The sequence below is a fragment of the Ranitomeya variabilis genome, chromosome 4, assembly GCF_051348905.1.
Source record: "Ranitomeya variabilis isolate aRanVar5 chromosome 4, aRanVar5.hap1, whole genome shotgun sequence".
In the NCBI taxonomy this organism is placed as follows: domain Eukaryota; kingdom Metazoa; phylum Chordata; class Amphibia; order Anura; family Dendrobatidae; genus Ranitomeya; species Ranitomeya variabilis.
The window spans coordinates 747,883,602-747,899,104 of record NC_135235.1 but is presented as its reverse complement, the minus strand read 5'-3'; the positions used below and the strand labels follow the sequence as shown (position 1 = coordinate 747,899,104).

The window sequence follows — 15,503 nt, the reverse complement described above, 5'->3', positions numbered from 1 at the left end:
CAGTTTGCTAATCGCCGTCGCCGCGTGGGTCCCCGACTTCTTGTTGGGGATTTGGTGTGGTTGTCTTCTCGTTTTGTCCCTATGAAGGTCTCTTCTCCTAAGTTCAAGCCTCGGTTCATCGGTCCTTATAGGATCTCGGAGATTCTTAACCCTGTATCTTTTCGTTTGGATCTCCCAGCATCGTTTGCTATTCATAATGTGTTCCATCGGTCGTTGTTGCGGAGGTATGAGGTGCCCGTTGTTCCTTCGGTTGAGCCTCCTGCTCCGGTGCTGGTGGAGGGAGAATTGGAGTATGTTGTTGAGAAGATCTTGGATTCTCGTGTTTCCAGACGCAAACTCCAGTATTTGGTTAAGTGGAAGGGTTATGGTCAGGAGGATAATTCCTGGGTGGTCGCCTCCGATGTTCATGCGACTGATTTGGTCCGCGCCTTCCATAGAGCTCACCCTGATCGCCCTGGGGGTTCTCGTGAGGGTTCGGTGACCCCTCCTCAAGGGGGGGGTACTGTTGTGGATTCTGTTTGTGGGCTCCCTCTGGTGGTTACTGCTGGTACTGGGTGACTTTGGTGGGTTGCGGCCTTTGGTTTCCACCTGTCCATCAGTGGCTGGGTGTTTCCTATTTTACCTGGCCTTTCTGTCATTCCCTTGCCGGCTATCAATGTATTCAGATGTGCTCTGTTTGGTTCCTGCCTACCTGCTCCCAGATCTTTCAGGATAAGCTAAGTGCTGATTTTCAGTTGTTGGTTTTTTTATCCAGCTTGCTTATTATGTCTCTATGCTAGCTGGTAGCTCTAGTGGACTGAGGTTCTCCCCATGTGCCATGAGTTGGCACATGGGTTCTTGTAATCTCAGGATGGTTTTTTTGATTAGGGTTTTTTGCTGACCGCTCAGACCCCTTTTGTATCGTTCTGCTTTCTAGCTTACAGCGGGCCTCAATTTGCTGAACCTATATATATCATCTCTATGTGTGTGCCTTCCTCTCATTTCACCGTCAATACATGTGGGGGGCAACTATACCTTTTGGGGTTCATTCCTCTGGAGGCAAGTGAGGTCTTTATTTTCTCTGCAGTACTAGTTAGCTCTTAGGCTGGTGCGTGGCGTCTAGAACCAACGTAGGCACGCTCCCTGGCTATCTCTAGTTGCGTTTGTCAGGCGTAGGGCAGCGGTCAGCCCAGGTTCCATCACCCTAGAGCTCGTCCGATATTTTGTATTACTTTGCTTGTCCCTTGCTATCCCTAGCCATTGGGATTCATGACAGGCCACTCAGGGATGTGCGGACTGCAGCTGCAAGGTTTCCCTTGTGTGTCTGTGAGAATGCATGCTGTGAGAGGGGAGTGGGAGCTGAAGTGAGTGACTTCATATTGGCTTAAAGAGCTGGGCCCGGGCATTGAACTTCATAGACTCCAAGACCCCTCCCAGGAATGTAGCTGCTGGGGGAAGAGGGAGCTGCAGCGGCAGCCTTTTCTTTGTGTCTGTGAGACTGCATGCTGTGAGAGGGGAGAGGGAGCTGAAGTGAATGACTTCTTATTACCTTAAAGAACTGGGCCAGGGCATTGAACTTGTTTGACTCCAAGAAGAGCCCCCCCAGGAATATAGCTGCTGGGGGGGGGGAGAGGGAGCTGCAGCTGCAGCCTTTTCCTTGTGTCTGAGAGACTGCATGCTGTGAAAGGGGAGAGGGAGCTGAAGTGAGTTAGGTCTTATTGCTTTAAAGAGTTGGACCAGTGTGTTGAACTTGTTTGACTCCAAGAAGAGCCCTCCCAGGAATGTAGCTGCTGGGGGAAGAGGGAGCTGCAGCTGCAGCCTTTTCTTTGTGTCTGTGAGACTGCATGCTGTGAGAGGGGAGAGGGAGCTGAAGTGAGTGACTTCTTATTACCTTAAAGAACTGGGCCAGGGCATTGAACTTGTTTGACTCCAAGAAGAGCCCTCCCAGGATTGTAGCTGCTGGGGGAAGAGGGAGCTGCAGCTGCAGCCTTTTCTTTGTGTCTGTGAGACTGCATGCTGTGAGAGGGGAGAGGGAGCTGAAGTTAGTGACTTCTTATTACCTTAAAGAACTGGGCCAGGGCATTGAAATTGTTTGACTCCAAGAAGAGCCCTCCCAGGAATATAGCTGCTGGGGGGAGAGGGAGCTGCAGCTGCAGCCTTTCCCTTGTGTCTGAGAGACTGCATGCTGTGAAAGGGGAGAGGGTGCTGAAGTGAGTGAGGTCCTATTGCTTTAAAGAGTTGGGCCAGTGTGTTGAACTTGTTTGACTCCAAGAAGAGCCCTCCCAGGAATATAGATGCTGGGGGAAGAGGGAGCTGCAGCTGCAGCCTTTTCTTTGTGTCTGTGAGACTGCATGCTGTGAGAGGGGAGAGGGAGCTGAAGTGAGTGACGTCTTATTACCTTAAAGAACTGGGCCAGGCCATTGATCTTGTTTGACTCCAAGAAGAGACCTCCAAGGAATATAGCTGCTGGGGGAAGAGGGCGCTGCAGCTGCAGCCTTTTCTTTGTGTCTGTGAGACTGCATGCTGTGAGAGGGGAGAGGGAGCTGAAGTGAGCGACTTCTTATTACCTTAAAGAACTGGGTCAGGGCATTGAACTTGTTTGACTCCAAGAAGAGCCCTCCCAGGAATATAGCTGCTGGGGGGAGAGGGAGCTGCAGCTGCAGCCTTTTCCTTGTGTCTGTGAGACTGCATGCTGTGAAAGGGGAGAGGGTGCTGAAGTGAGTGAGGTCTTATTGCTTTAAAGAGTTGGACCAGTGTGTTGAACTGTGTTTGACTCCAAGAAGAGCCCTCTCAGGAATATAGCTGCTGGGGGAAGAGGGAGCTGCAGCTGCAGCCTTTTGTTTGTGTATGTGAGACTGCATGCTGTGAGAGGGGAGAGGGAGCTGAAGTGAGCGATTTCTTATTATCTTAAAGAACTGGGCCAGGGCATTGAACTTGTTTGACTCCAAGAAGAGCCCTCCCAGGAATATAGCTGCTGGGTGAGAGGGAGCTGCAGCTGCAGCCTTTTCTTTGTGTCTGTGAGACTGCATGCTGTGAGGCTGTGAGAGGGGAGAGGAAGCTGCAGGTCAGCATATTATTTAGTGATTCAAGTGAGTGGGGAAGACTGTGACAATCACACATCATTTTTTCAACAGTTGTCACCATAACCAGACAGAAATATTAATGCAGTTGCGTGGGTTTGGTGAATCTCATAAATATGTAAGGTGTAGATCTGTAGAGTACCGTGCCTTTCGCACAGATATCCTGCCTAGGAGTAGTCCAGAATATTTTTAGTGACAGTAACCCTTGCTTATAGGTGCAGAATATTTTCTTTCCCCAGAACTGTTTATTTCCTGAGAATATGCCATGAAGGTAATTTTGTTAATATTCATGAAGTGACAGATCTGTGAAGATACATTAAAAGTTCTCCGCGAAAGACCAGCGTAAACAATATGGGAACTGTCAGCAGGAATTCTGCCGGGTGCCGAGAGCTTCTACGACACTTATAGGCATTACAAAAATGGCGCATGTTTTATTCAATCCCACTCCCGTAATGAAAAGATAAAAAATATTCATTATTTTAATCAGTTTCAATTAGACAGCTCACTGGTAAATATGTGTAAATCAGGAGGCCCCCTACCTTCTCCAGTCTACAGTCTCGAAAGGAGATGTACATGAGATTCCACGCTGTGCCATCAGTTCAGTAAAGGTGTTTTACAAAACATTGTATTTCTAAGGAAACTCTCGACACATCAGGTCTTTGTGTGTCAGGAAAAAGTCACATTTCTTAAAGGCATTGTCCCGTTCTTGCAACATTGACTTTACGTATAGAGTGTCTATCTCAAGATCAACTGACACTTTTCCAGATTGTTCCTAGGTTCCAAGGAACCCAAGTATAATTGTATCCTTAGCTCAACAGTTTAGTTCCATGAAGCACTGTCAATGAAACTTAATTTTTAGCTTCTCCTAAAGACATCCACTATCTATGACATTACACCAACCACATTGTGTCCTACTAAAACGAAGAGGTCCATGACTCAAAGTAATTGTTTCTGAAGTTGTCGGTGGCTATAGTAATCCATGAGATCATCCACTCAGTGGTCGTAGACCATCCACTGATGTCCTACTGCAATGGGGAGATCTACAACCTGAACTTATTGAGTCCCTAGTCCTTTGTGGCTATAGTTACACCCGAGGACATCCACTAAATAATACCAGACCTTCCGTTTGTGTCCTACCACAAAGGGAAAATCCATAACTCAAGCAACTTGGATCTTAAGTCTTTGGTGGATAAAATTATTCATGATGACATTCACTAAATGATCTTAGACAATCCACATGCATCCTACGACAATGGGGATATCCACAACTTGAGCTTGTTGAGTCACTAGTCCTTTGTGACTACAGTGATCTCAGAGGGCATCCATTAAACAATACTAGACCATCTACTTGTGTCCTACGACAGTGGGGAAATCCATTACTTAAATTAGTGGGGTCTGAAGTCCTTGATGGCTAAATGATACTAGACCACCTGCTTATTTTTTACTACAATACAGAGATCCATAGCTCAAATTGTTTGCACCTTAAATCCTTGTTGCTATAATCATAATCATCCCTGAGGACATCCATTAAAGGATCTTAGATCATCCACATGTGTTCTACCACAATGGGGAGAACCATAGCTCCAAATTAGTTGCGTCTGAAATCCTTGGTGGACCTAACTATCCCTGAAGGACATCCACTAAATTATATTAGACCATCTGATTGTGTCCTACCACAATGGGGAAATCCACAACTTAATCTAGTCCTTACAGTTATCCCAGTTAGTGTGGTCACTAAACGATACTAGACCATCCTAAAGTGTCCATGCAGAGTGGAGAGATCCATAACTCATATTAGTTGGGTCTGAAGTCTTTGTTGGCTATAACGATCCCTGAAACCATCTACTAAATGATACTAGACTAACTGGTTGTGTCCTATCACAACAAGGAGTTCCATAACTCAAGTTAGTTGGATCGGAAGTCTTTGGTGGATATTTTTATTACTGGGGACATCCACTAAATGATTTTAGACCATCCACATGCATTTTAATACAATGAGGAGATCCACAGTCTGAGCTTGTTGGGTTCCTAGTCCTTTGTGACTACAGTCATCTATGAACACATCTGCTAAATAACCTTAGTGTGACGATAGTCACTTCTCACTGCCATGCCGTGAGTCAGAAAGGTCAAGGAGTCCAAGGTCAGAGGCCAGGATGGTATGTCATAAACAGAAGGAAGAGACAAAAACGTGGTCAGGTAACGTTCCGAGGTCAGAATACCAGGAGGATAACGGATCAGAGCAGAAGGGGTTAAACAGTCGGATGGTCAGAACAAAGACCAAGGTCAGGCAGCAAAAGATCAAGCATACAGAACTCAAGGCACAGGAAGCACAAACCTCACTTGTTGAATGTACATCTGGCAGAGGTCCAGAGAAACATCTCAGTTAAGTAGCATGGCAATCACCTGGTATAATAAACACCTGAAGACAGACAACACCTCCTTGTCTCAGATTGGATAGTCGAGCTGTCAATCAACACACTGACAGCTTCAGCAGGCCCCTGTACCTGATTGGAAGGCCGAGCTGTCTGCATCCTGCATCCCAGACACACTGAGGGGTGAAACTGTGACACTTAGACCATCCAGGTGTATCCTACTACAATGAAGATATTTGGGTTCATATTTCTTTGAGTCCAAAGCTGTCCTTAAAGACATCGCCACCTAAACCGTCACTTCCCTTTCCTCAAATCACAATTTTTAAGTTTTAAAATGGAATCTCAGAACATTTTTGTGATATTCTAGGAAAAATCTTGACACATAGTATCATAGAAAATAATCATCTGTCGAAGGAGAAACTCAAAATCACCTTTTTATGAAAGCAAGTCACCTTGTGCCACTCATGTCGGGATATGTTGAGTTAGGCGGAAAAGTAAGAAGGACTCCTTTCTATATGGTCATAACTAATGTAGAGAAACCTTGGTGTCAACTCCTAGAAATCCAAGTCAGGGTGAAAACTCATTATTCGCAGGGAAGGTGTCACCTGTGAACCTCTGTTACCCATAGAGTCTATCTTAAGATTGCAGAGTTTGTATAATTTGGTAAATAGTTAATGTCACGGTCATGACCCTGTTGAGTTCCATCAATCCGTCTTCGATGAAAGGTATATGCAATATTGAAATGTTCCTGAAAAGCGAGGAGCTCTTCTTTGAAGTGCCTACATCTTCTATGGGGGAGGCTGTGTCTTCTCTTCCCATCAAGTCTGAATATAACAATTATTTCTTCATTTTGAATTCCGGTTTCTGTCTCTTTGATAATTCATGTTTTTTTTAACCTCATGTTTCTGATTTTTATTCTTCTCTCTTCAGAGAATGTCATCTTATTCCTCGATTTAAGCCCTGGAATATTAACGCTCTGATCTCGGAATAATATCAGAGTTGACAAACCAGTCTTGCATTTCAAATCTCAAGTTAGTGGGTGTGAAGACGTGAATATTATATTTCGCATCCGTTCTTGGGCAGGTGCATCTGCCGAAGAGGTTTTACTGTAAAGAAATCTGATAGCTTATTGCTTCTCCGATAACAGAATCGAGGGGGTTTAAAGGGCAAGTGCATGGACCTCAGATATAGACGTATTTTATTGGCGCAAGATTGGGAATTACTAATTTTCTATGAAAATAATGGCAATTTATACATCAAATAGTGGAGATTAGCATATTGTAACAATGGCACGGGTTAAAGATGGGGATTAGAGTAATGAAGATGAAGGTCTTTATGAATGAGGTTAAGAGCTAAGGTTACTGTCGGGTGACAACTCGTTTGGTTGAAATCTTTTACTTTCTCCTTGGCTTTAGATATAAGGGGTGAGATCCATTTCCAAATACCTCCAGTAATGCTTTATTACTCATGGGATCAAAGATTTTGGCTTGTTGAAATCTTATAACCCAATTCTTCATTTCCCTCAAATTCATTATGGGGGATAGTTGGTCACCTTCAAACACTTTAGATGAGGTCATCAAGTCCTACCGAGATCAGTGGGTTTGACAGACCCTTGGCTACTGTGATGGCTATCTTTGGGGTTTCTGGTTAATACTACCCAGTCCTGCTGATAACTGGCTACCTTCCCAATCATCTCAGACTCTCTCATTTATTCTCTATTTGAAACCACCTATTAAAAAAACCCCAAAAGACAATCAGAAATGAATCTTACATCAAGAACTACTATTGAACAGACAATAGTGGACCTAATAGAGGTCACTTTACCAAAAACAAAAAATCTAATTTTCAGATTTTTTTTAGTGAATGGGAGACCTCCCCACTTTTTGGAGGTCCCACCAGTACAGCATGTCCCTCTACTAGGGTCCACATAAATCAAACGTGATCTGCTGGGGAAGCCAGTAGTTGAGATTCAGTTTCTCTGCACAACATTAATTAATTGATTATAGTGTCAATAAGCATCTTAGGGAAACCAGTAGTAGGCATTGAATTCCCCTCACAGCACTCCAAGAGGAGAAATGCAGTATTACAATTTTCAAATTCACTGCAGCTTTCCCCCCTAGGGAATAAATGAAGAATTACAATGTCAAAAATTATCACAGGGAAGGCAACAGTAGGTATTAATTTTGCCCACAGCACTTCCAGAGGAAGAATGAAGAATTACAATTTCCTAGAAATAGGAAAAACCCAATGTGGCTAAACAAAGAAGTAAGACAGGCAATTAACAGTAAAAAGAAAGCATTTGCACTACTAAAGCAGGATGGCACCATTGAAGCTCTAAAAAACTATAGGGAGAAAAATACTTTATCTAAAAAACTAATTAAAGCTGCCAAAAAGGAAACAGAGAAGCACATTGCTAAGGAGAGCAAAACTAATCCCAAACTGTTCTTCAACTATATCAATAGTAAAAGAATAAAAACTGAAAATGTAGGCCCCTTAAAAAATAGTGAGGAAAGAATGGTTGTAGATGACGAGGAAAAGACTAACATATTAAACACCTTCTTCTCCACGGTATTCACGGTGGAAAATGAAATGCTAGGTGAAATCCCAAGAAACAATAAAAACCCTATATTAAGGGTCACCAATCTAACCCAAGAAGAGGTGCGAAACCAGCTAAATAAGATTAAAATAGATAAATCTCCGGGTCCGGATGGCATACACCCACGAGTACTAAGGGAACTAATTAATGTAATAGATAAACCATTATTTCTTATTTTTAGGGACTCTATAGCGACGGGGTCTGTTCCGCAGGACTGGCGCATAGCAAATGTGGTGCCAATATTCAAAAAGGGCTCTAAAAGTGAAGCTGGAAATTATAGGCCAGTAAGTCTAACCTCTACTGTTGGTAAAATATTTGAAGGGTTTCTGAGGGATGTTATTTTGGATTATCTCAATAAGAATAACTGTTTAACTCCATATCAGCATGGGTTTATGAGAAATCGCTCCTGTCAAACCAATCTAATCAGTTTTTATGAAGAGGTAAGCTATAGGCTGGACCACGGTGAGTCATTGGACGTGGTATATCTCGATTTTTCCAAAGCGTTTGATACCGTGCCGCACAAGAGGTTGGTACACAAAATGAGAATGCTTGGTCTGGGGGAAAATGTGTGTAAATGGGTAAGTAACTGGCTTAGTGATAGAAAGCAGAGGGTGGTTATAAATGGTATAGTCTCTAACTGGGTCGCTGTGACCAGTGGGGTACCGCAGGGGTCGGTATTGGGACCTGTTCTCTTCAACATATTCATTAATGATCTGGTAGAAGGTTTACACAGTAAAATATTGATATTTGCAGATGATACAAAACTATGTAAAGCAGTTAATACAAGAGAAGATACTATTCTGCTACAGATGGATCTGGATAAGTTGGAAACTTGGGCTGAAAGGTGGCAGATGAGGTTTAACAATGATAAATGTAAGGTTATACACATGGGAAGAAGGAATCAATATCACCATTACACACTGAACGGGAAACCACTGGGTAAATCTGACAGGGAGAAGGACTTGGGGATCCTAGTTAATGATAAACTTACCTGGAGCAGCCAGTGCCAGGCAGCAGCTGCCAAGGCAAACAGGATCATGGGGTGCATTAAAAGAGGTCTGGATACACATGATGAGAGCATTATACTGCCTCTGTACAAATCCCTAGTTAGACCGCACATGGAGTACTGTGTCCAGTTTTGGGCACCGGTGCTCAGGAAGGATATAATGGAACTAGAGAGAGTACAAAGGAGGGCAACAAAGTTAATAAAGGGGATGGGAGAACTACAATACCCAGATAGATTAGCGAAATTAGGATTATTTAGTCTAGAAAAAAGACGACTGAGGGGCGATCTAATAACCATGTGTAAGTATATAAGGGGACAATACAAATATCTCGCTGAGGATCTGTTTATACCAAGGAAGGTGACGGGCACAAGGGGGCATTCTTTGCGTCTGGAGGAGAGAAGGTTTTTCCACCAACATAGAAGAGGATTCTTTACTGTTAGGGCAGTGAGAATCTGGAATTGCTTGCCTGAGGAGGTGGTGATGGCGAACTCAGTTGAGGGGTTCAAGAGAGGCCTGGATGTCTTCCTGGAGCAGAACAATATTGTATCTTACAGTTATTAGGTTCTGTAGAAGGACGTAGATCTGGGGATTTATTATGATGGAATATAGGCTGAACTGGATGGACAAATGTCTTTTTTCGGCCTTACTAACTATGTTACTATGTTACTATGTTACTATGTAATGTCAATAAGTGTCAGATAGAAGATAGGAGTAGGTGTTCAATTTCCCCACAGTACTCCCCGAGAATTAATGAAGCATTACATTGTCAATAAACATCAGAGAGAAGCCACTATTAGGCGTTTCATTCCCCCACAGCACTCTCAGAGGATAAATGCAGCATTACAATGTAGCTGAGCATTACTGGAAAGCTTTAGTAAGTGTTAAGTTTCCCCACGGTACTCTCAGATGATTAATGAATGATTGCAGTGTCAACAAACATCACTGAGAAACCATTAGTAGGTGTTCATTTCACCCACAGCACTCCCAGAGGATGAATGAAGCATTACAATGTCAGTAAGTATCACAAGGAAGCCATTAGTAGGAGTACAGCTTTCCCACAGCACTCCCAGAGGATAAATGTAATATTACACTGTCACTAAGCATCATAAGGAAGCCATTAGTAGGAGGACAGTTTTCCCATAGCACTCCCAGAGGATGAATGAAGCATTACACTGTCAATATGCATCACCAGGAAGCTATTTGTAGGTGTACAGTTTCCCCACAGCACTCCCATAGGATGAATGAAGCATTACACTGTCAATATGCATCACCAGGAAGCTATTTGTAGGTGTACAGTTTCCCCACAGCACTCCCATAGGATGAATGAAGCATTACATTTTCAATTAGCCCCATGGGAAAGCCATTAATAAGTGTTCAATGCCTCCCAACAGTCTCAGAGGATGAATAAAGGATTACAGTGTCAATACACATCACAGAGAAGCCATTAGTAGGTTTTCCATCTCCCCACAGAACTCCCAGAGGATAAATGCAGTATTACAATGTCAATGAGCATTACCAGGAAACCACTGTTTGATGTCCCCATAGCACTCCCAGAGGATAAATTCAGTATTACAATGTCAACCAACAGTAGGTGCTAAATTCCCCACAGCACTCCCTCCCACATATCATTTCCAAAGGCTAAATTAATCATTACAATGTCAATGAGCATTACAGGGAAGCCATTAGTAGGTGTTTGATTTCCCTACAGCACTCCCAGAGGATAAATTCAGTATTAATATGTCAACCAACAGTAGGTGCTAAATTCCCCACAGCACTCCCTCCCACATAGCATTTCCAAAGGCTAAATTAATCATTACAATGTCAATGAGCATCACAGGGAAGATATTAGTAGGTGTTTGATTTCCCTACAGCACTCCCAGAGGATAAATAAAGTATTACAACATCAATATTAATAGACTGTGTAATGCACATAAATGTGAGGTCTTCCAAAGCAGGACAATGCTTGTAATCTAAAAAGTTGATGACTGTAACAACAAAATATTCTTTTTGGAGTAATTCTGATGGTTTTGTGAACATTGAATTAACAATATGATCTATGGTATAAATCAACACTTTTTTTTACCCTAAAGAGAAAATAAAAGTTGTCAGACAGATTCTAAATGTCACTTTCAGATGAGAGATCCGCTATAATAGAACCTTTAAATGTCAACAATTTGAGTTCAGTTATTTTGTATGAGAAGAATCCCGACAGGTCAGACGTCCACATCGCGAACGAAATCTAAATTTTGCTGCTATCTAATCAGATTTAATATGAAACCTGCTCGGAAAAGGGAGACAATTACTGACAACTGCTTTCTGTAGTACGGTCAATGAAAAGAATGAAATACTTAATACGAGGTGTTCGCCAATAACTTGTAATTATGTCATTAAATGCGCAATTGAGATAATGATGGATTGAGCGGGGATCAAAAAATATACAAAGATTGGTCAAGTGCAAACCATGCAGAAAAGCTTAGAAGTACAGCACATGGAACACTGAATACTGATGAGAGGTACACAATAAAGACGACTGGATGACTGACGGGTACAGAATGGATGGAAGTTGCATAATTAAGAACACACATTTTTAGGATGGGGTACAACGACTTTCAAAACCACCACAAGACATCTCTGACCACAATGTTGTACTTTTCACTTAAGGTTAACATTCAAATTTTCCAAATTTCCAAATTACTATTCTGCAATCCATAAAGCTGGCTATAGACATTTTTTGAAAAGTTACAAACGTTTTGGAAAGGTTCGGCCAACTGTTTGACCAAATGTTTATTCCTGAAGTCAACCATCTAAAGGTGTTAGGGGAAAATTGGATGGACAACCATGGAATTTTTCAACTATTCATCGATGACTGTAGACTCTTTATAGACTCGATATAGGTGGACTTGTTCACAAAAAGTACCGTAGATCAACCCAAGGCTATGATGTGAATGATTGTCCAACCAGCAGATCTTCTTCTGACTATGACCAGCTTGTAGTGTGCTCAAAATGCTAAAATAATCCATAAATGAATATGAAGAACCTAACATATCACCACAGTTCCAATTTTAAAGACAGTTTCATTCAATTTTACATTTGACTTCACACATTTTTCGAAATTCTCAAGACCAGTCTCGATAGTTGAAGGACTGTAAAACGTTGAGGAGAAATCATTCTTCAGCTTCTTCTATTGATCTCAGCGTTAACCAGCAATTTGAGACATATAAGATCCAGAGATATAAATTTACTAAAACCTCAACGTCAACCACTGAGTTAGGAAATTTCTAAGAGCTCAAGGTCAATCACTGAGTATTCAAATTACCAATACCTCGAGGTTAACCGCTGAGTTAAGAAATTATGAAGAAGTTAACATCAACCATTGAATTTTCATTCTACTAAGAACTCAAGGTCAGATACTAAGTTATCAAATTACTAAAAACTTGAGATCAACCACTAAGTTAAAAAATGACTAAGAATTTACTGTCAATGACAGAGTTAAGAAATGATTAAGAACTTAAGGTCAACACTTAAGTTAAAAAATGACTAAGAACATCAATTACTAATTTAACGAATTACTAAGAACTCAAGGTCAATCACTGAGTTAAATTACTAAGAACTCAAAGGTCAACTACTAAGAAAATTACCAGGAACTTGAGGTCAACTACTGAGGTAACAAATTACTAAGAACTCAAGGTCAACTACTAAGAAAATTACGAGGAACTTGAGGTCAACTACTGAGGTAACAAATTACTAAGAACTCAAGGTCAACTACTAAGAAAATTACCAGGAACTTGAGGTCAACTACTGAGGTAACAAATTACTAAGAACTTGAAGGTCAAGCACTGAGTTAACAAATTAGTAAGATTGTGTAGTCAACCCTTAAATAAAAAATGATTAAGAAGTTGAAATCAACCATTGAGTTTACCACATTTCTAAGAAATCAAGGGCAACCACTAAGTTAAGAAATTACTAGAAACTGAAGATCATCCATTAAGGTGGTTCAAGGTCAAAGTAATGGCCAAAGTGTTCAAAGTTTTATCACAAGTCACTAAATGAACACCATCCGAGGAGACTTACCTACACCATTGAATCATTGTGTAAAACAATGCTTTGAGCTCTACTCCAATATGTCAATGGATTGACTTGTGTGACTTTTCGTTAAAAATTCTTGACATAAAGAATCTATAATTCCGAGTACTATTTTCAAAAGAACAGCCATAATTCAAGAATAAGAAGATATAGTATTCTCGAAAGCCTAAAGTGGCCAAGATGTTGCTATAAGTGACAATGAAAACAATTCTGAGTGTAACCCCACTGGTGGATTGACAGTAGACAACGAGTTACGTAACGACCTAGATTTGACAGTCAAGCGAAATCGAACATTTGCAAGTAATGGAACGATGGTGGGCGCTGCAGTCACAGTAAAATGTATGAGAACGAGGATAAAGTGTTGTACTGTACCCTTGAGATGTCCTCTTCCCAGGGTGACGAATCCTGAAGAAATAAAGTTGTGAAGGTCTGGTCCTCCACTCCGATAGATGTCTTTCCCATAGTGTCCTGCTGAGAGAAATTCACCAGTTACACCACCATAGCTGGAAACCAGTAAGCATAATAGGATGTGGTAATCTTACACTCCATTTTCTCCAATATGTGTGGAGGAGTAAACTGGAAAAAATCCAGATAAATGAAGTTAGCAATTTATCATGGGATTGACTAAAAGTTGGGGGCATGATGTTCTTTTCTCTTCCAGGCAATGGCCACCAACGACTAAACACAGAGGTTACCATAGATGACATTGTTCAGTTCTCTTAGAAAATTAGCGGTATGCGTCCTGCAGTACCATCACTGACCTGTAGAGACTGTTGTAAAGTCTCCATAATTTGTGGAGTATTCTAGGTCAGGATTGTGTTGTGCTTGCCCCGCTCCACGGGACACAGTGACCCTGGCATACAGTATGTATGTAATATTCACCCAGACAATAACATACAAACAAGATACTAGAACATACATGTTAATATTGCATGCTATACACTCCCGGTAATATCTGGTCATCATGGCACAGTACACAAGCGATGGAACAGAGCACACAGATCCGCAGGGTACAGTACACACAGAATAAAGCCATCGCTGCCACAGAGATACTGGAAATACCCAACAAGACAGTATAATACGGGGTTAATAATACGAAGCACGGAGAACACAAAACTGGACCCCGGAGAACACAGAACTGGACCCCGGAGGACACAAAACTGGACCCCGGAGGACTCGAAACTGAACCCCTGAGGACACCAAACTGAACCCAAGAGGACACAAAACTGGACCCCGGAGGACTCAAAACTGGACTCCGGAGGACTCAAATCTGGATTCCAGAGGTCTCAAAACGGGACACTGGGAGACTCAAAACTGGACCCCAGGGGACACAAAACTGGACTCTGGAGGACTCAAATCTGGATTCCAGAGGTCTCAAAACAGGACACTGGGGGACTCAAAACTGGACCCCAGAGGACACAAAACTGGACTCCGGAGGACTCAAATCTGGATTCCAGAGTTCTCAAAACTGGACCCCAGAGGACTCAAAACTGGATTCCAGAGGTCTCAAAACTGGACTCCAGAGGACTCAAATCTGGATTCCAGAGGTCTCAAAATGGGACACTGGGGGACTCAAAACTGGACCCCAGAGGACACAAAACTGGACCCCGGAGGACTCAAATCTGGATTCCAGAGGTCTCAAAATGGGACACTGGGGGACTCAAAACGGGACCCCAGAGGACACAAAACTGGACTCCGGAGGACTCAAATCTGGATTCCAGAGGTCTCAAAACGGGACACTGGGGGACTCAAAATTGGACTCTGGAGGACTCAAATATGGATTCCAGAGGTCTCAAAACTGGACACTAGAGGACTCAAAACTGGATTCCAGAGGTCTCAAAACTAGACACCGGGGGACTCAAAACTGGACCCTGGAGGATTCAAAATTGGACCCTGTTCTGTCAGCTGCAAAGCTAGCACAGATCAACAACTCTGGAAAAAGGTCAGTGAGTGATGGGGCTCAGTGCAGGCTGAGTGGCGCCCTCTGATGTTCATAGCATTCTATTATATAGAACACCTTTCCTGGAGGGATGGAAGAGAGAGCGATGTAGAATGTGCAGAAAAAGAAGTGAACGGAACAAAAATGAGAAAAGAGAAAAGGGGGAGAGTCAGTTGATAATAGATAGATAATAGATAACGGATCGATAGATAATAGATAGATAATAGATACTGTAGCTAGATAATAGATAGAAAATAGATAACAGATAGATAACATATGATAGATAGATAGATAAAAGATGATAGATAACAGATAATAAATAGATAATAGATAGATAATACATAGATGATAGATGAATAATATATAGAGAGATAGATAATATATACAGGTGCTTCTCACAAAATTAGAATATCATCAAAAAGTTAATTTATTTCAGTTCTATATAGA

The 15,503-nt window shown here is 42.0% G+C and overlaps 1 protein-coding gene across 21 annotated transcripts in view; it reads right to left on the bottom strand.

The window, feature by feature from the left end:
* Positions 1–15,503, bottom strand: part of SHISA6 (shisa family member 6) — a 312,442-nt gene that overhangs the window by 180,063 nt on the left and 116,876 nt on the right. For 11 of the 21 annotated variants that reach the window (XM_077254601.1, XM_077254585.1, XM_077254587.1 and 8 more), the window contains one exon: positions 13,490–13,588. In XM_077254601.1, the coding sequence (XP_077110716.1) occupies positions 13,490–13,588 (99 nt within the window). The remainder of the gene's footprint in view (positions 1–13,489; positions 13,589–15,503) is intronic. The other 10 variants (XM_077254586.1, XM_077254592.1, XM_077254595.1 and 7 more) reach the window with 1 other exon arrangement.